Source organism: Heloderma suspectum, chromosome 3 (genome assembly GCF_057233095.1).
Source record: "Heloderma suspectum isolate Gila_16-S chromosome 3, 16-S_ref, whole genome shotgun sequence".
In the NCBI taxonomy this organism is placed as follows: domain Eukaryota; kingdom Metazoa; phylum Chordata; class Lepidosauria; order Squamata; family Helodermatidae; genus Heloderma; species Heloderma suspectum.
The window spans coordinates 178,435,828-178,460,806 of NC_139460.1; the positions used below are offsets into that span (position 1 = coordinate 178,435,828).

Genomic DNA, 24,979 nt, shown 5'->3' on the forward strand with positions numbered 1-24,979 from the left:
GCAAGTTTTGTGTGTGAGTTCAGTATTAGGTACAGGATAGGGGCAGACAGGCAGCTAGGAACGGGCCCATTATGACCTTGATCCAGCCCTGCATAGTATTAACTATTTTGAGAGCAAATAGAAACATTTTTATTGCCAGGCAGAACTTGATAATTGGTTTCCCATTTCCACCGTTGTTAAACGTATCATTGGAATGTATCCATTTGATAACACAGCCCTTTGCTAAGTTGCTGGGGTGGGGGTGTGTGTGTGTGTGTTTTCCTTTTCTCGTATTTGGTGCCTGCTGTCCCGTTTTGTGTGATACACTGTTTTAAAATCCTCCTCCTCCTCCAGAACAGCCCATGCACACACAGATAGTTATAATTCCTTAAACTGAAAACAGAAAATGTATTAAGAATTAAAATTTTTCAGTGTTCAAAATATGTGTGCAGAAATGAACACCACTTGCTTTTAAATCAACTGAAGTTCAGAAAAAAGGGAAGCATGAACCATTTAACTTTCACATGAATATGCCACCTGATAAGTCATATACAGATGTTAAAGATGTTATGATAGTCAATAATTATAATATTTTTCCACACAGTGCACGACTGAGCTTTGGAGCTAGTTATCAGAAGTTACAATAAAGGCCAGCAATATGACTGAAAGAAGTTATACTATATTCAGAAAAGTTTCTATGACATATTCAAACACTGTTCTCAGTGTACAGTTTGAGAACTATTGTTCAAAATTTGCCTGAGAACTCTTGATAAGTCTGCATAGATTTGTATACGTACAAATAAAAGTGAATGAGCTAAAAAAAATTAAGCTTAATTCACACTGATTTCCTGTGGGATAAATTTAAAAATGCTTCAATTCGCCTGGATTGTGCCTAATTTAAATTGCTGAATCAGAGTGCAAATGACTTGTTCCCAACCAAGCCAGTACCATGTCAGAATAGCAGTTAATGTCTATACTGGTTCTGTTTGATTATTGCTACTTACCTATGCTTTTCTAGTTCATTATGTGAGGACCTATTAAAAACAGAAAATGTAGTATTTTAGAATATTAGTTGCTAAGAGAAAACTTGAAATCCAAATGGAAGAAATCCAGTTCATGTCAGGAATTAATTTATTAAAAAAGATTTTAGGCACTCATTTTGGTATTTCCAGAATGTAATTTGTACATCTTATTTTCCCCAAATTAAAAAACACACACCTTAGAAACAACCTAACATCTGACTTTAATTTTATACAGTGAGGAACTTCAAATCAAAGGAACTATACAAAAATTAATCAAGAAAAGGACAGAAAATAATGTATTTATAGGACTACAGCTTACAGGCAACACAGGTCTGTTAGGGAGTGATCGCAAACAGTCTGGTTAGGGAATACTGGGAGGTGTCAGACTTTTTTTCTGTCTAAACATGCATAGGATTGTGCCCTTACGCTTTTAAACAGCACTATAAATGAAGACTATGTGCTATTGCATATATAACGGATTTCCCTCTCTCTTGCTTGAAGAACTCAGACCAAAATAGAAAGGAACAAATGCAATAAATACCAGTTACAGCACTACACTCTAGCTATATTATAAATACAGGAGACATCTCATGGCCACTTTGGAACCAATCAGCTGACATTAACGCCGTTTGTGTGTCTGGGTGTGGCAGATATGATCTTTGATAGATTTTAATCTCTGCTGTGCCAGCAGAGTCACAGTAAGCATCACTGCAGTGGTACCATATGAATATCTGCACTGGTGCAGCAGCACATTTATACTGGTCTGCTGGTAATACCTACCATTTCACAGTGCTAAACTGAACAGACAAGTTATAAGGACAGGGTTGGGGAAGAACTCATCTGCATGCTACAGACTGATAGTTGTAATGTCTTTGGAGGATCAGCCATGTTGGCACAGTAATACTAAATGTAGTTTTTGGTAATAATTTTTTATGATGGGACTGCATTTGACTAGCAGCACTGAAGTATGTAGCCTGCCAAGGGTAGGATGCTGCCATAGCTATACATACTGCCACCCTTCTTCAGCTTTTTAATGCATTAGGATCGAGATACAAGTATTTCACATATCTTATTTTATTTATATATTTGTGATATTTGTATACTGCTGAATATAATAAAAATATTTCAGTGGTTCACAGTATTAAAATGCAATATTAAAAACACTACCAACTACAGTAAAACATCAAGGAGCAGTAAAATGGAGTGGTGTAATTAATTTACAGTCTAGGGAAAGCCTGAGTGAACAGGTATGTTTCCAGGAGGCATTCAAAAGGTGTCACATTTTCTGCCTCTCGAACTACACGAGGGAGGGTTTTCCAGATGGTGGGTGCCGCTACAGAGAAGGCCTGCCTGCCATCTGGGTACTTCATGGCAACGTTCCATTCAATTTGGAATGAGCAGCAAGGCCTCCTCTGTTGATCTTAAAGGTCGCCTGAGTATGTATATGGGAAGGCGGTCTGCCAGGTATCCTGATCCCAGGTTGTTTAGGGCTTTATATGACAATAACATAACCTTGTATGTGGCTCAGTAGCTAATATCTTGCAGTCTCCAGCTGCATTCATACAGTTTCTAAGAACAGCACAACATGTTTACTTGAAAAATGAGGTCAATGTTCAGCTAATATAATATGTTATATAAGAATACTGTAGTGTAAGGCTAATTACTTGAGACCTATCAGACTGATTTTGCTCATTTTATTTTAAACTGAAGCTTGAGCAGTGTAGACATGCAGAAAATATTGAAAGTTCAAAAAAGTTCAAAGCTTGAGTTTTAATGGCCAAACAGTATGTTAACAAGAATAGCCTCTCTGCCAAAAGCAAAAATGGCATTTCTTGCTGTTGCTGAGTTAATAAGTGAAGCTTATGTGCCAAAAACAAAGATGCTGGTCAGTTTCTCTCTCCCTCCCCTGCCTCCATTAAAGATAAAAAGCCCATCCCAAGCAGAAGCAAAGATGATGTGACCTGCTGTTGCCCCTTGAAACACAACAGTCCCTCTGCCAGGGACAAAGATAGCGCCTGCCACCGCATTTATCCATCGTCCGCTCAAGCACTTTAGATGCTGCGCATGCACATAGAAGGCTTCTCCTGACTGGAAGTTAACGAGGGAAAACTTTATTGATATAAAAATAAATAAAAAGGGGGTGAAGAAGAACAAGGAGGCAAGAGAATATCTGTGAATTACGTGGCGGGGCTGTCGCTCTTGGATAAAGGCAAATGCGGCCTCTTGGAGGCGAGAGAAGAGGCCCTACGATTGCCATGGAAACCCTCTATCCCCTCCTCTGCCCCCTCCCACCCAAGTGAATGTGTGTGTGGGGTAATATGGTTCACTAATGAATACAGCACCATCAACCGCCCCCCTCAGAAAAAGAAATAAATAGCAGTAATGCCCATTGGAATGTACAAAAACACACACGCCCCTGATCTCTTCATCCTCCTATCTTTAAACGACCGCCCCCTCAAGAACGGCCCTCCTCCTTCTTCCCCTGTCTCTCAGAGGGTGCCCTGGCACCCACATCCGTCTTTGGTCACCCAATGCTACTCTCTGAAAATCAACCCCACAGGTAAGGCCAGAACCACTCTAATTTCTTTGAGTCAGGCTGCTGTTAAAAGCACACGCACACACACCCCTGCAAAGATAGCAACACTGCAAACCAGCCCACAACTTTCAGCCCCTTGTGTTTCTAGGTTCTGTATAGAGTTGCTTACAGGGGGGTCTACACCTTAAATTGTAACACGGTAGACAGGAATGTAACAACTGCAGCTTTTCCAAGCAGAGACATAGGGATGCAAAAAGCTGTTATATTTCTGCTGAGCATCAAGCTGGTAAGGGCATCAGAGCCCTGCCAGAGCAACGGGTGGGATGGAGAGGAAAGACAACAACTCTAGCCATGTATAACTGGCCACTAAGTACACCTTTTCTTTGGCCACCCCTTTCTTCCACTCCATGTTTGTCAGTCATTTATTTGCTCATGCCCTGCACTTTTTTTCCCTACTCTGCTGGTGTACAGCCCACTCCCATCTGCCCCTCAGTCTCCCTGCCTGAGTTGACAGGTGGTCTCAGATTTGGTGTTGATGACCGCTAGGATAATTCTGGAGAGTCTCAACTTCCATGCAATGGCTGCTGGATCTGGAATGGCTCAGGACTTCGTGGCCATGACAACCACGGGTCTGTCCCAACATGGCATTGATCCAACACATGTAGGAGGACATGTGCTTGATTTGGTTTTCTCCTATTCAGTTGAGGATGGTGATCTGAAAGTAGGGGAATTCACATCTATCATATTCTCATGGTTGGGTCACTTCCTACTGAGGTTTAGACTCTTAGCAGCCTTTCCCCTCTGCAAGGGTGTAGGACCTATTAAAATGGTCTGCCCATAGAGGATAACGGATTCCAATGGATTCCTGCTGGCATGGCTGGTGCTCCTGTGGAACGTAGAGATGACTTGGGCAGTTGATACAATCACTTCCGAGTGCTGTCTCGCTCTGAGCAGTGCCCAGGTAGCTCCTTGGTATACATCTGAACTGAGGGCAATGAAGCAGGAGGGAAGACAGCTAGAATGCAAGAGGCGGAAGACTGTGCCAAGTCCAACTAAACACAAGTTAGAGCTCATTATCAAGCCTACCCTATGGCAGTGATAGTGGCAAAGAGGGAGTTCTTTCCCACCAGCACTATCCTTTCAGTTTCATTCAGCAGAGCCTTCCTGAGTGGTGCAAGACCGGCTTCAACCTGGGTCAGGAAAAGAGATGGAAGAACATTGTGATGAGTTTGCACAACACTTGGAAGATAAAGTTGCTCAAATCAGTCACAATTTGGACAATTTGCACAGTTAATGCAGCTCTATTAGTAGAGGCGTTCAGAGTACCAACTGGTTTAGTTTTATTGAATTACTTTCAGTTGTTGAGGCTGGAGGATGCAGACAAGGTACTTAGCCAAGCTTGGTCAACCACTCGTGTGTCTGAACCTTTCCCTTCATGGCTTATTACATTTAATAGGGAGGGGATATCCAGCTGGGTTCAGGAGGCTGTAAATTCCTGCTTGAGGCAGGGTGTTGGAACCAGTCTCTTTAAAGGATATGGTAATTAGGCCACTCCTTAAGAAGCCTAACTTGCACCCAGATGTTAACAAATATAAGCCAGTTGCCAACATCCCCTTCCTGGGCAAAGAAGTGGGTGCTTGCCAGACTTCAGCCCTAGTTTTGGAATGGAAACTACCTTGGCTGCCCTGTAGGATGATCTTTGCCGACAGAGGGACAGGGGGAGTGTGACCCTGTTGATTCACTTGGATCTCTCAGTGGCTTTCAATACTATCAGCCATGACCATTCTGGATAGGTTGTCTGAGCTGAGAGTTGGAGGCACTGCACTGCAGTACTTCCGTTCTTGCTTGGATGGCCAATTCAGAAGCTGGTGCTGGAGGATTACTGCTCTGCCCCATAGCAATTGTGCTATGGGGTTCCTCAGGGCTCTACCTTATCCCCGTGCTGTTTAACATCTACATGAAACCACTGGGGGAGGTTACCCCAAGATGTGGGCTAGGTGTAACCCATACTTATTTATTATTATTAACAACATTTATATACCACTCCACATCTAAACAGATCCCAGAGCAGTAAACAATAAAAGACAAAAGGAATAAAACACAGTATTAACAGTTATTTTAAAACAGAGTACCAGATTACCCTTCGTAGATCACTGCCCTGTTGTGGCGAAGGGGCTTGCGTAACTCAGTGAAGCCATAAGCTATGCCGTGCAGGGCCACCCAAGACGGACAGGTCATGGTGGAGAGTTCTGACAAAATGTGGTCCACTGGAGAAGGAAATGGCAACCCACTCCAGTAGTCTTGCCAAGAAAACCCCATGGAACGTATCACAAGGCTAAAAGATATGACCCCGGAAGATGAGCCCCTCAGGTTGGAAGGTGTCCAGTATACTACCGGGGAAGAGCAGAGGGAATTTCCAAGTAGCGCCAGAAACAGTGAAGCGGCTGGTCCAAAGCCGAAAGGACACTCAGCTGTGGATGAGTCTGGTGGTGAAAAGAAAATCCGATGCTGTAAAGAACAATATTGTTTAGGAACCTGGCATGTAAGGTCAATGAATCAAGGTAAGTTGGAGGTGGTCAAACATGAGATGGCAAGATTGAACATTGACATCTTGGGAATCAGCGAACTAAAATGGACAAGCATGGGCGAATTTAATTCAGGTGACCATCATATCTACTACTGTGGGCAAGAATCCCTTAGAAGAAATGGAGTAGCACTCATAGTCAACAAAAGGGTGGGAAAAGCAGTACTGGGGTACAATCTCAAAAATGATAGAATGATCTCAGTATGAATCCAAGGCAAACCATTCAACATCACAGTAATTCAAGTCTATGCCCCAACCACTGAGGCCGAAGAAGCTGAGGTCGATCGGTTCTATGAAGACCTACAACACCTTCTAGAACTAACACCAAAAAAACGATGTCCTCTTCATCATAGGGGATTGGAATGCTAAAGTAGGAAGTCAAGAAATCACCGGGATAACAGGAAAGCGTGGCCTTGGTGTACAAAATGAAGCAGGACAAAGGATAATAGAGTTTTGCCAAGAGAACATGCTGATCATAGCAAACACTCTTTTCCACCAGCACAAGAGGCGACTCTACACATGGACATCACCAGATGGTCAACATCGAAATCAGATTGATTATGTCCTTTGCAGCCCAAGATGGAGAAGCTCTACACAGTCAGTAAAAACAAGACCTGGAGCTGACTGTGGCTCAGATCATGAGCTGCTTCTTGCAAAATTTCAGCTTAAATTGAAGAACGCAGGGAAAACCACTAAACCATTCAGGTATGACCTAAATCATATCCCTGATGAATATACAGTGGAGGTGAGGAATAGATTTAAGGGATTAGACCTGATAGACAGAGTGCCTGAGGAACTATGGACGGAGGTCCGTAACATTGTTCAGGAGGCAGCAACTCAATCCATCCCAAAGAAAAAGAAATGCAAGAAAGCAAAGTGGCTGTCTGATGAGGCTTTACAAGGAGCTGAGGAAAGAAGGGAAGCGAAAAGCAAGGGAGAAAGGGGAAGATATACCCAGCTGAATGCAGAGTTCCAGAGAATAGCAAGGAGAGACAAGAAGGCCTTCTTAAATGAACAATGCAAAGAAATCGAGGAAAACAATAGAATGGGAAAGACGAGAGATCTCTTCAAGAAAATCGGAGATATCGAGGGAACGTTTTGTGCAAAGACGGGCATGATAAGGGACAAAGAAGGCAGGGACCTAACAGAAGAAGATGAGATTAAGAAGAGGGGGAAAGAATACATAGAAGAATTATACAGGAAAGATCTGAATGTCCCTGATAGCCATGATAGTGCGGTCACTGAACTTGAGCCGGACATCCTCGAGAGTGAAGTCAAGTGGGCCTTAGGAAGCATTAGTAACAACAAAGCTAGCGGAGATGACAGTATTCCAGCTGAGCTATTTAAGATCCTAAAAGATGATGCTGTTAAAGTGCTGCACTCAATATGCCAACGAATTTGGAACACTCAACAGTGGCCACTGTTGAGTGTTCCAAACTGGAAAAGGTCAGTTTGGCATTGCCCTTCTTTGGAATTGGAATGTAAAGAGTGTTCAAACTACCGTACAATTGCACTCATTTCACATGCCAGCAAGGTGATGCTCAAAATCCTACAAGCTAGGCTTCAGCAGTATGTGAACCGAGAACTACCGGAAGTACAAGCTGGGTTTCGAAGAGGCAGACAAACTAGAGATCAAATCACCAACATTCGCTGGATCATGGAGAAAGCAAGAGAATTCCAGAAAAATGTCTATTTCTGCTTCAATGACTACGCTAAAGCCTTTGATTGTGTGGATCACAACAAACTGTGGCAAATTCTGAAAGAGATGGGAGTACCAGACCACCTTACCTGTCTCCTGAGAAACCTGTACGAGGGTCAAGAAGCAACAGTAAGAACCGGACAGGGAACAACCGATTGGTTCAAAATTGGGAAAGGAGTACGACAATGCTGTATATTGTCGCCCTGCTTATTTAATTTATATGCAGAGTACATAATGAGAAACGCCGGGTTGGATGAATCACAGGTAGGGATGTACGGAACCAACTTACCTTTTCGCGGAATCTTTCGCAGTGGGGGGGGATGGGGGGGAGGCGATCTGGTCCTCCCCCCCCCCCGGAATCCTCGACGGCTGGCTCCACTCCATGGCCAGGCCGCGGAGCAGCCAGCCAGGGCCGCCTGCAGACGCATTTCCGGCCGCGGATGGGCTGCTGCGGACGCAAATGGCGGCCGCTGTAGCAGCCGCCATTTGCGTCCAGCCAGGCAGCCGTGATAGGCTACGTAAGAATTTACGTAGCCTGTCACGGCTACCCCCCCCCAAAAAAAACCCAGCGTACGCAAATGGCAGCGGTTACAGTGGCCGCCATTTGCGTTCCTTCATTTTTCGCCGTTCTAGCCTATGTAAATATTTACGTAGGCTAAAATGGCAAATAAAAAAGGAACGCAAATAGCGCCCACTACGCTATGCGTTCCCCTTTTTTTTCGTCATAATAGTCTACGTAAATATTTACATAGACTAAAATGGCGAAAAATAGGGAACACAAACGGCGGCCGCCATAGCCGCAACCATTTGCGTACGCCGTGTTTTTTTTTACCCAGACCTGATAGGCTACGTAAGTCTTTACGCAGCCTATCACGTCTGGGTAAAAAAAAAAGAAAAGACCAGACCAGACTGCAAATGGCGGCCGCGTCAGCCAGTCGAAAGACCAGCTGCCGCAGCCGTCCAGAACATCGGCCCCAGGTAAGTCTCATCCTGGGGGGGGGATCCGCGGGGGGGCGGCAGGCCATTCCGCCACGGATGTCGGGGGGCATTCTGGCATTCAGCCTCACTGAAATCCATGGCGGAACTCTCTGCCATCCCTAATCACAGGTCGGAATTAAGATTGCCGGGAGAATTAACAACCTCAGATACGCAGACGATACCACCCTAATGGCAGAAAGCAAAGAGGATCTCAAGAGCCTCTTGTTGAGGGTGAAAGAGGAGAGTGCAAAAGCTGGTTTGGAACTCAACATTAAAAAAACTAAGATCATGGCATCTGGCCCTATCACTTCCTGGCATATAGAAGGGGAAGAAATGGAAGCAGTGACAGATTTTACTTTCTTGGGCTCCAAGATCACCGCAGACAGTGACTGTAGCCATGAAATTAAAAGACGCTTGCTCCTGGGAGGAAAGCTATGGCAAACCTAGACAGCATAGTAAGAGGCAGAGACATCACCTTGCCAACGAAGGTTCATATAATCAAAGCTGTGGTTTTCCCAGTAACAAACGTATGGCTGTGAGAGCTGGACTATAAGGAAGGCTGAGCGCCGAAGAATTGAAGCTTTCGAACTGTGGTGCTGGAGAAGACTCTTACGAGTCCCCTGGACTGCAAGGGGGTCAAAATCAGTCCATCCTAAAGGAAATCAGCCCTGACTGCTCATTGGAAGGACAGATACTGAAGCTGAAGCTCAAATAGTTTGGCCACCTAATGCGAAGAGAAAACTCACTGGAAAAGACCCTGATGCTGGGAAAGATTGAAGGCAAAAGGAGAAGGGGAAGGCAGAGGATGAGATGGCTAGATAGCATCACCGATGCAATGAATATGGACTTGAGCACACTCCGGGAGCGAGCGCAGGACAGGAAGGCCTGGCGTGCTATGGTCCACGGGGCCACGAAGAGTCGGACGCAACTGAACGACTGAACAACAACCAATAAAAATCGGGGAAGGCTTGTTGAGGGCTTGTTCTTTGAGAACCACCCAGAGCTTCAGCTACTGGGTGGTATAGAAACGTAATAAATAAGTATGTCTTCAGCAGCTGCCAGAAACAAAACCATGTTGGTGCCTGCATGCCATCTAGAGCAGGGACTTCCACAGAGAGTGAGACATAAGGGGCAACTCCTGACAACAGCTGAGCTGCTGCATTCTGCACCAGCTGAAGCAGCTCCACATAGAGCTTGTTGCAGTAATCCAGTCTTGAGGTTACTAGTGCCTGTACTACTGTGGTCAAGCGATCCCTGTCCAGGATTGGTCATAATGGGTGTACCAACTGAAAGTGGTAAAAAGCACTCCGAGCTGCCATGGCCACTTGGGCCTCCAGAGACAGTGATGGATCGGGAGTACCCCCAGACCATGGACCTGATCTTTCAAAGGGAGTGCAACCTCATCCAGAACAGGCGATGAACCTACCTGCTGGACTCGGGCGCCACACACTCAGGGCTTCCTCTTGACGGGATTCAGATCCAGTTTATTGGCCTTCATCCACCCCATCACTGAGTCTAGGCACTGAACCAGGACCTGCACAGCTTCACCTGATTCAGATGTCACATGGAGACAGAACTGTGTGTCATCAACACACTGATGGCACTTTGTTCCAAATCCCCTAATGACAGCTCCCAGAGGCTTCATATAGTTGTTGAACACCACTAAGGACAAGACAGTACCCTGTGGAACCTCACAGCTCAATTATCGAGGGGCTGAGGAATAGTCACTCAATGTTACTCTCTGAAAATCAACCCCACAGGTAAGACCAGAACCGCTGTAATACACTACCCCCAATGCCCAACCTGTGGAGTGTATACAGGAGGATACCATGGTGGATGGTATGAAAAGCCAATGAGAAATCAAGCGGAATTAACAGGGTTGCACTTCCCCATCCTGCTCTCCATAAAGATTATCAATCAGGGAAACAAAGGCTGATTTGGTCCTATAACTAGGTCAAAACGCAGACTGAAATAGGTCTAGATAATATGCGGATGGCACACAGCTCTTATCTCTCCTTTTCATCAAATCCAGATGAAACATTGGGTGTTCTGAATCACTGCTTGGACAGAGTAATAGACTGGATGAGGGCCAATAAACTGAGATTCAATCCAGACAAGACAGAGGTACTGTCAGTTGATGGCTCACCTGCCTGGCTAAAGGATGAGGTTCATAGTTTGGGGGTTCTCTTGGACCCAGCATTGTCACTAGATGCCCAGGTGGCCTCAGTGGCACGGAGCACCTTTAACCAGCTTAAGCTGATATACCAACTATGTTCTTATCTGGAGAGACAAAGTCTAGCTACAGTTATTCATGCTTTGGTAACCTCTCATCTGGATTAATGCAATGTGTTATGCATGGGGCTGCCTTTGAACATGGTCCAGAAATGTCAGCTGGTCCAAAATAGGGCAGTGAGACTGTTAACAGGGACTGGTCAATAAGAACATATTATGCCAGTTTTTTGTGATCTGCACTATCTTCCAGTCCATTTCCAGGCCCAATTCAAAATGCTTGTAATTAACTTTCAAAGCCCTGAACAGTTTAGGGCCAGGTCTCTTACCATATATACACCTGCCCAGACCCTGTCAACATCTTCTGAGGCTCTCCTCTGGGTGCCACCACCAAATGAAGTGAGGCAGGTGGCTACTAAGGAGAGGGCCTCTTCATTTGTGGCACCCCAGTTGTGGAATGCCTTCTGTAGAGAGGCTTACTTGGTGCTTACATTATGGTCTTTTCCATACCAGGCAAAGACCTTTTTTTCCCCCCAGGCATTTTAGTTCTTCAGTTTTTGTTGTTTTTGAAGATGCTATTGTATCTTATGAGCTTTACTCTGATGCTGGTTCCTACTTTGGTTTTATATTGCAGGTTTAAACTTTTAAAAGTTTATATTGTGTTTATATGGCTTGGGAGCAGGTTACCTGAAAGACCACCTTCTCCCATACAAGCCTGCCCAGTTCTTAAGATCTTTGGGAGAGGCCCTTCTTTCAAGACCATCATCTTTAGAGGGGCGTTTGGTGGCAAAGCAAAAGAGGGCCTTCTTGGTGGCTACCCCATGGCTGTGGAACACCCTGCCGAGGGAGGCTAGTTTCACTCCCTCTCTGCTATCCTTCCACAGGCAGGTAAAGACCACTTTATTCAAGTGGGCCTTGCGTTAGCAGGTCTGTTGAGAAGGATACTGTTTTTACTCTGTTATTGCTGTGGTCTTAATTGTGTCTGCTTATTATTGTTTTAATCAAGTTTTATTAGTGATTGTAAGCTGCCTTAAGTGCTAGCTTTGGTAGAAAGGTGGGGTACAAATCAAATCAATAAATAAAGTATTGTTGTATTTTATGGTTTTAATTGTTGTGAACCACCCAAAGAGCTCCAGCTATTAGGTGGTATAGAAATGTAATAAATATAAATAATGCCATTTTTAAAGGCATTAGTGTCATGTGTAAGTGACTTAATCATCAAATTATGTGAATACTTTCAATGTAATAACACTCCTGAACTAACAAAATCAACTATTTATTTAGGAAGCTTCAAAAGCTTATATGAGAGGATTGATAATACAAAAAACAAGCTTCCTTAGGAAGCAAAAGGAAAAAAAATGGGCTTAAAGAACAAAATTCAGAAATTAGAGCAAGAATATAAACAGACATGCTAAAAAATTATATACAGGAGACTGGAAAGTGCTAGGAAACTATTAGATCTACTAATTTGTGACCAAGTGGAGAAAAAAATTCAGCTACCTAAAATGTTTTTTCAAAAAAGGCAATAAAGCCAATAAATTATTGTCCTATATGTTAAAGAAACAACATAGCACAATGGTTACACAAATAAAGAAAGGAAGTCTAGTTTATACTAAATCTAAAGACATAATGAATGAGTTTTAAAAGTTTTACGAAAGTTCATATACCTCAGAACAACCCTTCAGAGAGAATATTGAATTATACCTGAGTATGATCAAACTACCAAGCTTAACACCAGATGAAATAGATAAATTACAGAGATCTGTTACCTTAACAGAGTTATGTAGCACACTTATGGATTTAAAAAACAATAAAGCCCCAGGTATGGATGGCTTTACGCCAGACTACTACAAGGTATTCTTAATGGAAATAGGACAACCATTACTAGGTGTACTGAATTAGATCATGACAACTCTCTCTCACAAAACATGGGAAGAAGCCCGTAGGGTAGTGATTCCGCCCCCCCCCCAAGATATTACAAAAGTTGAGTCTTAGAGACCTGTTGCTCATTTGAACCAAGATTTCAAAATATGGACATCCATCCTAGCCAAAAGATTAAAATTGTAAATTGGCAATGAATATAAGAAAATTAGTAAATATAATTCATCTTGTTAATAAATCTAAACCATATGGACTAATTTTTTTAGATGCCGAAAAGGCCTTTGACCACCTAGAATGGAAAGTTCTTGTTACTGACTTCAGATAAAATTGGTTCAGGTGGTCAATTTGCTGAACGAGTTAAAATGATCTATACAAATCCTAATGCTTTTGTCTCTGTGAACGGAGTTGACTCAGACAAATTTTTATCAGAAGAGGGGAACTAGACAAGGTTGCCCTTTATCTCCTTTGTAATTTGTGCTATCTACAGAGGCTCTTGCTCAAGCTATTACAATGAAGAATAAGGGCACAATCCTATGAAGATAGGCGGCTGCCTCTGAACTCGGAGGTGACAGCCTATCCAATGCAAGGCAGGCGAAGCATAGAGGGGATCGTTCCCTCCGTGCTTCTCCTGCCCTGCATTTTCAGCTAGATAGCCGATTGTGGCTGTCTAGCCGCATGAGAGCTAAGCAGGAGAGGAGGCTGCGTCATACAGGCATTTTTGCCCTCCCTGTCCTGGAACAACCCCTGGGAATGCCCCATTTTGGCCGCTCTGCAATTTTCTTGCAAGTGCGGAGCACAAGGCAGCACAGAAGTGGGGGAAGGTTGGTTCTCCAGGAGCCGACCTCGGAGCGTGGGCTCAGAGTTCGGTTACTGGAAAACCAGATATCCTATGGCTGTCTAGCTGCTGACTAGCGGCCATAGGATTGCTCCCTCCAGGGGGTAAAGATTGGCAGAGAAGAGTTCAAAATTAGTCTCTACGCTGATGATATATTTACATGATCCCATGAACACTTATGATAAACTTTTATTTCTGTTGCAGGAATATGGTCAGGTATCAGGATACAAAATTATTACAAAATCAGAGTGGATTGGATTTAACATGGATAATCTTACCAAAATTATTACCAAAATATATAAATTTCCTTGGAGAGATACTTCGGTTAGATATTTAGGTGTATATATTACACAAAATCTTGATAGCTTAGAATATAATCACTGTAAGGTTATGCTTGAAGTAAAAGATGATTTGGCTCTTTGGAACCAGCTCCATATTTCATGGTTTGGCAGGATGTCTGCCTTAAAAATGGTGGTACTTCCAAAAAATTTATTTCTGTTCTCAAACATACCATTAACGGTCCCACAAAAGATACTTGGAGAGTGGCAAACAATGTTCTTAGATTTTGTCTGGAATGGGAAAAAACCAAGAGTAGCCAAAAACAACAACACCCTTTAATAAAACCAACAAAGAATGGTGCATTAGCCTTCCCATCCATATAAAACTATTACACTGAGGCTATGATTATGCATTTGAAGACATGGTTTAACCCAGATAGAGCAATCAAATTAAATCATAATGTCTCAGCAGAGTTGAAAAACACACTGTGGTTCTGTAATAACTTCAATAAGAGTATATTATGAACCCATGTACCAAAACCCTGTTAGTAATTGGCTGAAACTTAAAAGACTATTAAGCCTGGGTTTATCTCCATTAACAGCTATTATGTATAACAAAGAGATGACAGATGAAACACAATTAGGCAATCTTTATGGTACAATTAGGAGCGAATAAAAATAACCAACGAGGGAACATTTACATCATATGAACGCATACGGAGTGAAATGCAATACTCCCAACCTTTATTTTTTCAGTATTTACAGCTTAGAACCATAACCTTGAGGTTAACTAAGGAAATCCGGACCTCTTCAGAAAAAAACACTTTTGAAATGTTGATGATACAAAATCAGGAAAATCTACCAAGTAAGCTTTATAAAGTTCTCTTAGATTTAAATCTTACAATTAACAATTACCAGAAAAGCTGGGAAAGAAAACTAAGTTGTCCGATTCCAGTAAGCACCTGGACTTGGATCTGGAATATATTATTATTATTACTGCATTTATATCCCGCCTTTTTCCCTCTTGCAAGGAACCCAAGGCGGCTTACATTATCCTCCTCCTCTCCGTTGTATCCTCACAACAACAACCATGTGAGGTAGGTTGGGCTGAGAGTCTGTGACTGGCCCAAAGTCACCCAGTGAGCTTCCATGGCCAAACGGGGACTAGAGCCCGGATCTCCCGGCTCCCAGTCCGTCACTCTCACCACTACACTACACTGGCTTGTGGGGCAATCCTATGGGCCTCCTGTCTATCAAGGGAGAGGAAGTCTAAATCCACTATTTTCTGTATGACATGAGAAACTGCAGTGGTAAGTAGGATGCAGCAGTGGGTGCGCCGCACAGTCCCACACTCAAAATGAACCACAGAGCGCTGCTCCAGTGCAAAAACACTCAGCTGCATGTTCTCTGTGAGATGCACCCCCCCAAATGAACCCTGTTTCTTTCTCCCTTGCTCATTTTCCTGCATTTGGCTTACTCCTAGGTATGCATCCTTTTTTTCCTTGAGGGCTCCCGTGTCTTTAAATGTTTCATGACCAGCAGAAATTTCACACATGAACCTTTTCCCACATTGCTTGCCATACTTGCAAACGCTTCAGCCATTACAATTCTGTCAGTTATGACGCATCCAAAGGCATAATATTGGCAGACAAAAGGCAGCAACCCTACCTTCCCCACTTCTATGCTCCAGCAATACATAGCAGCTGAGCCACTGCAGGGTTTAAACTCACCAGGACTGGAGACTTTCAGCAGCCTCAGCCCAAGTTAATGGCACTTCCTCCCTTCAATCCCAAGTTTCCAGTGAGCTGTGTGTTCCCATTAGTGTAGTAGATGGCAATTGCACGGAGAGGAGAGGAAAAGGCCACTTGTGTGAACATTACCCCCCCCCCGCCCCCCAGATCTCGTTCAGGCAATTTCAAGTATGTCAGACTCTTGTTGTTGAGCCAATTGCCTGCTATGCTACCTTCCTCCAGCCTAGAGTTAGCAGCTTTTTTCAACTGGGTCTGCTCCTGTGCCTTTAGTAGCAACCTGACACTCAAAAATTTAGGAAGTAAAACTTTTTACTTCACTTCTTCACCTGCTGAAGGTGTGCATATCACACTACTATTAAAAAGGCACAAAAGAAAATCCAGTAAAAAAAAATAAGCAAAAAATGCAATTATAATGAAGCAACCCTGCCTTGGCTCTCTGCCCCACCCCCCATTTCCAGTCAGTGTCAATGTTTCACTTAAGGGCTGTGACTAGAATGACCTAGCCCATGATTTGCACCTTCCCCCCAACCCTTGCCTATTTCACAAGTATATTTGTGAAATACAGTTTCTACCCATCTTTCTGCTTGCTTAGCCTCTTCAGTGTCCCATCTCTTTAGGATATGTAGCTATAGATCCTGAGGGAAAGTGTACATAACAAGTTCAGAGAAGGGAAAAAAATCTATAGGTTCAGAGAAAAAGTTACAAGGTAGTGTTTTCCTAGCCTAGTTCTGCACAATGCTACATGGCTGGGTCAAACTAGATATTACAAACCAAAAATAGAGTTCCCAATCCTGTACTTCCCTGTAACATTTGCTGCCTTGAATATTTCTTTCTGGGAAAAGAAACCTGGGATATAATTTTCCACAATAAATTGCAATAATCATAACATAGGGGGGGGGGATTTACAGGAAAGAATCAGCAAGCTTATATCCCTTGTCTATTTCCTACTGTATTTCCCTTCCTCTGCAAATGCCCACACAGGCAGTTCTTAATTCTGCTCTCCAACTGAGCTCTGGAACTGGAAACAAGCCTGGTTGGTGGGGAAAGAATTGCCTCAGAGACATTAGCAAAGGAGAATCAGCTGGCAGAGGAAGGGTTAAGTGTGTGCGCCCATGTGCACCCTCCCCCCCTTGCTGAGATAATGACAAATTGGCTCTGACTGAGAAGAGACCCATGTTCAATCCACAGTCTAGTTTCCTGCCGGCAATTCTTAAAGACAGCATTTGACTGTGACAGCTGCACATGTTTAAACTGAAGGTATTTCTTGTTTTGCTGTTCTTCACACAATTCTTTTACTGCCGGCAATTCTTAAAGACAGCATTTGACTGTGACAGCTGCACATGTTTAAACTGAAGGTATTTCTTGTTTTGCTGTTCTTCACACAATTCTTTTACTGGCTCTGTCCCTATTTGACTGATGGGAGAGCTCCTGGTGGCTCAGAGAAAAATCGTTTCATGTGCTGCTTTTAAACCAGCTATCACCATTCACCTAACCCTTAACCCCAGGGAGCACTCAGGACAGTTCAAAACATTGGTGAGTTGGAGAGCATCCTGGACAGGCCAAATAGCACAGGGCTATTTCCTTGTGGCTGGGGTTCCTGCCACAGAAAGAAAACCAGATTTTCTTATGCATGGCTTTAGAACCTAGTCAGCATGGTTCCCTAGGGAATGGCAAGAACGAGGACATAGGGGCCTCCTGGAAGTCATCTTTCAATGGGAGGGGAACTTGCTGACATGAATGAAACCTGGAATCTCTTCTGTGCAATGGTGGGCCGCATGCACATGAGCACTTCCCTGGACATGCACATTCGCACGCACACAGAGTCAACGTGGTCAGCTTTGATTATCTGTTGTGTAGGGGAAGCTTCAGTGGTTTGGATTAAGTCCCTCCCGACCCCTCCAAACAGGCAATCAGTGCTGCCAACGTGTATAGTACCAACCATCTATTCAGCCTTGCATATATGGTCCCAAACATATATTTTGAACTCCTTAGGGGAGAAAAACCACAGGGTGTGTTGTGGGGAGAAAGGCGATTTATAGCAAGGAGAAGATTAAGTATACTCGCACCGAATTTCTCCAGTTCTGTTTGCCCCACTAGAAGCAGTTTTTCCTGTTTCTCAAGTGCCACTGGAGAGGGGAGAGAGAGGGAGGGAGAGAGGGAGAGAATGTGCGCATTTGTGAAACCTCTAGGTTAGCTATGTGTCTGCCCTATGCTGATAACGTTGCTACAGCTCTTGCGGATGTACAAAAATACAACAAATGCTCTTAAATACAGTGCCATTTGATCTAGAATATATCCAAAAGAGGGACTTTTTGCCTTGCTCAGAGTCTTAACCCCCACCCACCTCAAGGCTGAAATTATGACCCTGCTATGTGATTACCTGGGAGTAAGCCCCATTGAACAGAGAGAGAATTACTTCAGGCTGTACTTATACTTGCTGGTACAGTATTTTCTGCACTTAGGGGGCAATCCTATGAGTTGTGCCCTGGGTACTCGTAAGCCCCAGAACTTGGAGGCTTATGAGTATCCTATGCAGAGCGGGAGGTGCCTCGTGCCTTTCTGTATTTTAGCTAGATGGGTGATTTCACCCATCTAGCAGAGGCTTTGGGGAAGGGGATGGAAGGAGGCTGGGGTGGCCATAGGAAAGATTGTAGGATTGCCGCCCCGGTCTCCTCCCCTGCCCTGGGAATGCCCCCTTTTCCCCGTCTCCACGCTCCATTTCACGAGCATAGAGAGGCAGTCGGCACAGTTCTCTCTGCACAGGCTATAAGGAGGAGGGGGCAGGGATCGCAGTTTCCTGGCTCTGAGCTCAGACTGTTGACTCTGAGCTTGAAGCCAGGAAACCAAAAAATCCTATGTCCCCTAGATGCTGTCTAGGGGACACAGGATTGCTCCTTTAACTAGTTTTTCTACACGAGTCATTTCCTACTCACAATTGTTTACAGGACCCGAAACACAACTGTTTATAGGACCCTCCAGTTTCGCTTCCGTGTCTAACCGGCATTTTCAGTGAGTTTATTTAGAGCAGGACAAATGCAGCATTTAACTGTGAAAGAGAAAGCACAATTTCCTCTTGTGTATTTGCGCTATTCTGCTATACCACAGTGCCACCTAGAGATTATATAGTGGAAAAGCATGAAAGGAAATGCTCCTCATGCAGCGCTCAGCATTCATCAATTCTGTGATGAAATCGAGAGTAAATGCAGCGAATTAACAGCTGATTAACGGCCTTGTGTAGAAAAGTTCAACTGTGGCAAAGCAATGTAAAAAAAAAAAACCTGGAATCTTAATAGTTTCTGTGAATATTAGCTGAATTCGAGTCCTCCAGTCTTCCCACATCTACAGTTGTTATCCAAAGGAAGATTCCTCATTGATCCTTGAGATGATCAGGCTACAAGGAGGATAAAAAGCACCATGTTCCTCCGACTGGAACTTCTGCTGCTATTGCCTCCCTATACAGGGAAGCTGTATCAAGAACAAGAAAGCTGACTGTTTAACTTTGACTCAGGGTACAACAACAGATGCCCTTTCTGTCCTGCTTGTGGGCTTCTTAGAAGCATCTGGTTAGCCATTGTAGGAAACAGGACTCTGGACTAGATAGGCCTTCATGGTCTGATCCAGTAGGGCTGTTCTTATGGTCTAAATTAAATGTTAAGTATTGCAACACAAATATGTAACAGTACCTTCTATACCTAAATAATTATAGTAATCAAAATGAATTTAAGTGTCATTGGAATTATTTCTGATTTTAATTACAGTGCAGCATTTCACTGATTGCACTCAGGACTAGCAAAAGATCAGAAACCTACCTGATTTGGGGAGGGGAGGGAGGAGAGAAAAACCTGCAGGTATTTCAGATTCCATTCTACACAGTTCAAGAATACATTTTGTATGAAGAAAGCAAAGGAGGGTGACCATATAAACAACTGATGGGTGGCTGTTAAGTTAAGAAAAAAGTGGGCGTTTTGAACATAGTACAGGACAGATAATACCTGTCAGAACAGAACCAGGCATAGTCAGGTGGGGAATTCGCTTGAGCTCTACAGGTGCCAACACACAAGGCCTCTCCTGTGCTCTCTTCGACAAGCTGTATGAAAAGCCAGGTGCAAACCTCATTTAAAGCAAGGCATGGAAGCGCACCGTCCAGGCACATACCCAGTTAGGCGGAGCCAAACAAACTCTCAGTTAAGCATCCGTGCGGGGGGGGGGGGGATCCACTACATATTATTTACACAAGAGTAAGTCCCACTAAGCTCAGTGGAAATAGTAAATGTGTAAAGACCCTGTCTACAAGTGCGATTCGTAGGACGAAAGCGGTACATCGTCCAGTCCTTTAAAGTGTGGATACGCTAAAGTTCACCCTCCAGGCTAAGCAAGAAGAGGTGGTGGTGTTAACATGCTGCAGAGACTTCAGAGACCCCGCTGTACGCGTGGCAGCCTTTACAGGAGAGACCAAAACAGAGCCCAGCCCAGGAAGGGGGAAAATGGCGGCGGCGATGGGGAAGTCACAATACCTCGACTAGCGCATTAAACCTAACCGGGGCGCGGGGGGCGAACTGAGGCAAGAGCATCAACTCACCGGTTATTCTGAGATTTCCTGGCCTTTGTTTTACTTCTGGTATAGTCACTGTCGAAAGGCAACACTGAGGCATAGCCGTGCTCCGCTTCTACAAGAGAAGACAGGGTGAGCAGAAGAAGCTGGCCGTTTGTATCATATCGGAACAAACACGCAAAGGAAGGGAAACGCGTGTGCAGTCACTGCATGTAGACACCCAGCGCGCGCATCAGCCACCCCAAGGGAAACGAGGAGACGGAATGGCGGGGGGGGAGAGCAGGGCCACGCGGAGAAGGGGCCTGCGGCGCCACCGGAGCGAAGGCTTGGTGGCGCGTGCGCGTTTTGAAGCCCACCGCACCAAAACGCTCCCCAGCCGCCGCCCGGACCGTGCTTTAAATCGCAGGGCCGCCGGCGCGTCCCCCGCTCACCGGGGAAGAGACGCGCCCTCCGCTTGCGGGTATTTCTGTACCTCTCTCTCGTCTCTCCAAATACTCCGCGGCTTCCAGCAGCATTAAGAGAGAGTTCCACTCCATTTTCAGAGGCGCCCGACAGCTTTGCCTCGCTCCCCCTTTCACCAGGTCGCAGGCGGCCGAAGAGCGGCAGCCGGGGAAGGGGCCTACTGGGGAGTCCACCAGCGCAGGATCTTCCGAACTATCTTCTAATGACCCAAGTCTACGAACCCACAGTTGGCATATTACTTTCTTGACGGACAGCCGCCTCGGCCATTCCATAACGCCATTTGGAGGGTCCGGAGATTCTGCGGAGCCAATCAGAGGCGGACCAGAACACTCTGCCCGCCCTCTGGCGGAGAGAATGTTGACAGATCTGGGATCCTGTTCCCTGATAGGCTGGCTGCTATAGCAACAACGTAGAAGCCAACGCTTAGCAACAGCACGTGATGGCCTAGCCCACGGCTCGGTGAGTGGCCGGCTGCGTTCATGCAAAGCAGGCAGTGGCGAGTGATTGGGCCCGAGGAGCCTATGCAAATAAGACTGCTCGGTCTAAGCGATGCTGGGGGCGGGGGTGCTCCCGGGAGGGCGCGACTGCAGTCTCAGCTGGGCTGGAGAGAAAGGGAAGCCCGCTGGTGACGGCATTGCCAGTGGGCGTGCGAAGAAGCGCCCCCGTCGGGGTGGCGGAAGAGAATCGAGCTGTCCTCCTTCCGGGGAAAATAAGCCGCCCCCTCGTGGAATTGCCCCCGCCGACCAGACGCGGCGCATGCGCTGCCGCAGAACCCTATGCAGCTTTGTCTGAGGGTGGGGCCGCGATGCTAGGCGTGTTTGGCCGAGGGCCCTGGCCCTGGTTTACTGCACGCAAGCCTCGGGCCTGTAGGTAGCCAACACGTCGGTGGTGACGGGGTCCTACGCGTGCAGGGTGGAGGGGCGCGCGCGAGAGCCCCTGCAGAACCGCCAGACCTTACAGCCAAGCAGCCTAATGCGCTTAAGAAAGCTATGTGGCTGTATTGACGTTACTGTAATAAAATTTAATCTTTAAAAATATAAGAAGCGTTTAGTGTTTGTCCGTTAACCTAGTTCCTTGACGCTCATTGTTTAGAACCCGAGGAAGTTTTATTTTACGGCTTCATCCTATAAATGTCTACTAAGATATAAGGCCCATTGAGTGCAATGATGCCCACTCCCGGGTAAGTATATAGGACTGTGTCTTTATTGAGCAGTTGTGTAGATATGCTGCCTACATGCTTGTCTTTACATCACTACCAGTAAAAAGACTTGTTAGAGACTGCTTCCAGACACAGGGCTTTTACTGCTAACAACAAGTATGCAGGTATTCCGTCTGTTCTTCCTTAACCAGTATCTGGTTTGCGCAATAGTCTGTATTCTGGAAAACCACCAGGAATACCAACTACCAAATGAACCAAACCAATGACGACAGGAGGGATGGCGCAAGCCACAAAATGTCCACAGAAACCACGTTCTGGCCAATAAACTACGTGGGGAAAATGGTCCAGAATGCCAACTTCGGAGTGAGCCGAACAAACCAAATTCACCAGCCACATTTGGCTTGATGGGAGTGATGCAATAAGCCACAAACCGTCTACAGAAATTAATACCTGTTCCTAGCAATACTGTATCTAGGGCGAAAGGTTTGCGGTCCATTCTGTTCCAGCTTCTACACTGTTCTTGACTGGGAGCACCTTTTATCCTTTCCTCCCAGTGCCAGGGGGAAACTAGGGCTATCATTCCCAGGGGCATTCCTGGAGGGAAAAAAATGGTTGCCTCCATGGGCATATGGAGCTTGGAATGATGGTTTAGGTTTTAAAAAGTGTTTTAAAAGCAACCTTGCCCTCTTGACTAATTGTAAGTGCCCCCCCCCCGAACATCCACCTCTAGAATTTGGGAGGGTTGCCTGCACCCCATCCTGAATGTGCCCCCCCCCCCAGAGGGCTTAATACTTTGGTCCAGTGCTATCATGTACAGCCCATGGGGGAACATGGGAATTACTGCATGACTACAAGGAACAGAGCCATTGTGTCACTGTTTTCTGTGGTTTATTCATTTTAAAATTTCAGAATTCTTCAAACATTCATTATGATATTTTTTCATGGCCGTTAGAAAATGCTGTTTTAAGTTTTTAAAAATCCATACAATATGAAATAATTTGATATATGAAAATGGCAGTATATTCTTTTGAGACAGTTGCATAGGAATCTCAGCTGTTAGATCTCCACAAAAGGAGCTATGTAATTGGTAAAGGATTTACAAAAAGAAAGAAAGGCAAAGAATGCATCATTCCCAAAATAGTGCATATGCTTCTGACTCCAGAGTGTTTAAATTACAGTTTTGAAATATGTTAATGCTTTGAACCTTTGTATATTCCAAAACTTTAGCTGGCTCAACTAATACTTGGTATTTCTTGAGAAAATCAGCTTTGAAAACAAGTGTATAATGTTCATTCACTTCAATAAAAATTGAGGAAAGGATATATGAGGTTAGATCCAGACTTAGTCATGCTTGGAGTATACCCACTGGAATTGATGGGACTTAGTCATGACAAACTTGTCCCTTTGATTTTAATGGGTCTACTCTAAGCATGACTAAGTCTGGATTCAACTCATTAAATTTCTAAAAATGTATAATTCATAATTTTAAATATTTAATTTGATTTCTATCTCACTATTTGATCCAAGGGAATTTACATAAAATAATAAAAATACAAGTACATTAGGGCTGCTTCCTCCTCTGCTCCTGTTTTTATTAGGTTATTGTGGCTGCGGCAGTTATGCATTAGATGAGCTGTTGAGCAATAGCAGGTGGATGTTGTATTGCCTGACTGTGTTCTTATTCCTTCCTGCTCAGGACTACAGCTTTTGTCACTATCAAAGCACAAAGGAGTATAAAAAATCAAGTTATTTCTCAGAGTATGCATGTTATGTTGCTACATTGGGGTGGGAGTTACAAGAAACCCCGTTTTAACTGTGAGGATGACTGAAGAGACACAGGTTATGGTCCCTGAAAATCTGTAAGCCTTAGTGGAAGAAAAATTACTCATCCATGGCAAACCCCTACATTCTGATGTAGCTCAACAGTACCCCTAGAATGTCTGGTAAGTTCACACCATGCAGGATGCCTAAATAGGCTTATCTCATCACTTGCTTCTCCAATGTGCATCTAAAACATAAGCTCTTTTATCTTGTCCAGATAGAAACTGGCCAGCTCTTTTATAATTCAAATGTAGGATTATTACAAAAGTGTCTTCAGCAACTAAATAATTTTCTGATTTGCTGGCTAGACCACTGACATGAGAAATGGAGGGTATCTCGCTATTTGACAGAACAATAGTTTCTGCTAAGGGCCTATCTTTTAGTTACTGAACTCCAATTCCCATAAAATTGAGTTTGCACACCATCATTTTCCTAATAGCATCTATTTGAAGACCAAGATGCTCTCTCTCAGATCATTCTCTCTGCAATGAACTTTGCAGGTGCTTTGAAACCCAAGACTCTCCTCAAGTAGGTAACATGTAACTAGGTAAGTTAGATTGACTTTATTGGAATTATCTGTGTGATTATTGCCTTCTCGTTTCCCCCTTTTGGCCTTTCCCCCCACCCCAACAAACTCCTTTATTGTATTTGGGCATCCAACGTAATAACAATAGCAACACAGGTGAAAGAATCACTTGGAGTGGGGGTGTTACGTAATGGGATATATTACGTAATTTGTCAAAATGGATTTGTCAAAAACAAGTCCTGCCAGACAAATCTGATCTCATTTTTTGATCAAGTCACCTCCCTTGTGGATTGTGGGAATGCTGTAGACATAATATACCTTGACTTCAGCAAAGCTGTCGACAAAGTGCCCCATGATATCCTGATGAGCAAACTAGCTCAAAGTGGGCTAGATGAAACAACGATCCGGTGGATCCACAGTTGGCTACAGAATCGGACTCAAAGAGTGCTTATCAATGGGACCTTCTCAAACTGGGGAGAGGTAACGAGTGGGGTACCGCAGGGCTCAGTCCTGGGCCCAGTGCTCTTCAACATTTGTATGAATGACTTGGAGGAGGAGGTGCAGGGCATGCTGATCAAATTTGCAGATGACATCAAATTGGGCGGGATAGCTAATACCCTGGAAGACAGAAACAAAATTCAAAGTGATCTGGATAGACTGGAGCGCTGGGCAGAAAACAACAGAATG

General features: G+C 44.4%; 1 protein-coding gene across 13 annotated transcripts in view; it reads right to left on the reverse strand.

Annotated features, from left to right (window-relative positions):
• The window catches only part of MXD4 (MAX dimerization protein 4), a 67,609-nt gene extending 46,622 nt beyond the window's left edge, over positions 1–20,987 (reverse strand). For 4 of the 13 annotated variants that reach the window (XM_084845033.1, XM_084845032.1, XM_084845034.1 and 1 more), the window contains exons 1-3: positions 20,797–20,987; positions 20,352–20,439; positions 984–1,013 (exon numbers count right to left, since the gene is read on the reverse strand). In XM_084845033.1, coding sequence (XP_084701159.1) covers positions 984–1,013; positions 20,352–20,439; positions 20,797–20,860 — 182 coding nt within the window. In that variant the 5' untranslated portion in view covers positions 20,861–20,987. Of the gene's footprint in view, positions 1–983; positions 1,014–4,623; positions 4,728–5,588; positions 6,021–19,764; positions 19,860–20,351; positions 20,440–20,755 lie in introns of those variants that run through there. The other 9 variants (XM_084845031.1, XM_084845030.1, XM_084845037.1 and 6 more) reach the window with 5 other exon arrangements.
• Positions 20,988–24,979: the final 3,992 nt, after the last annotated feature.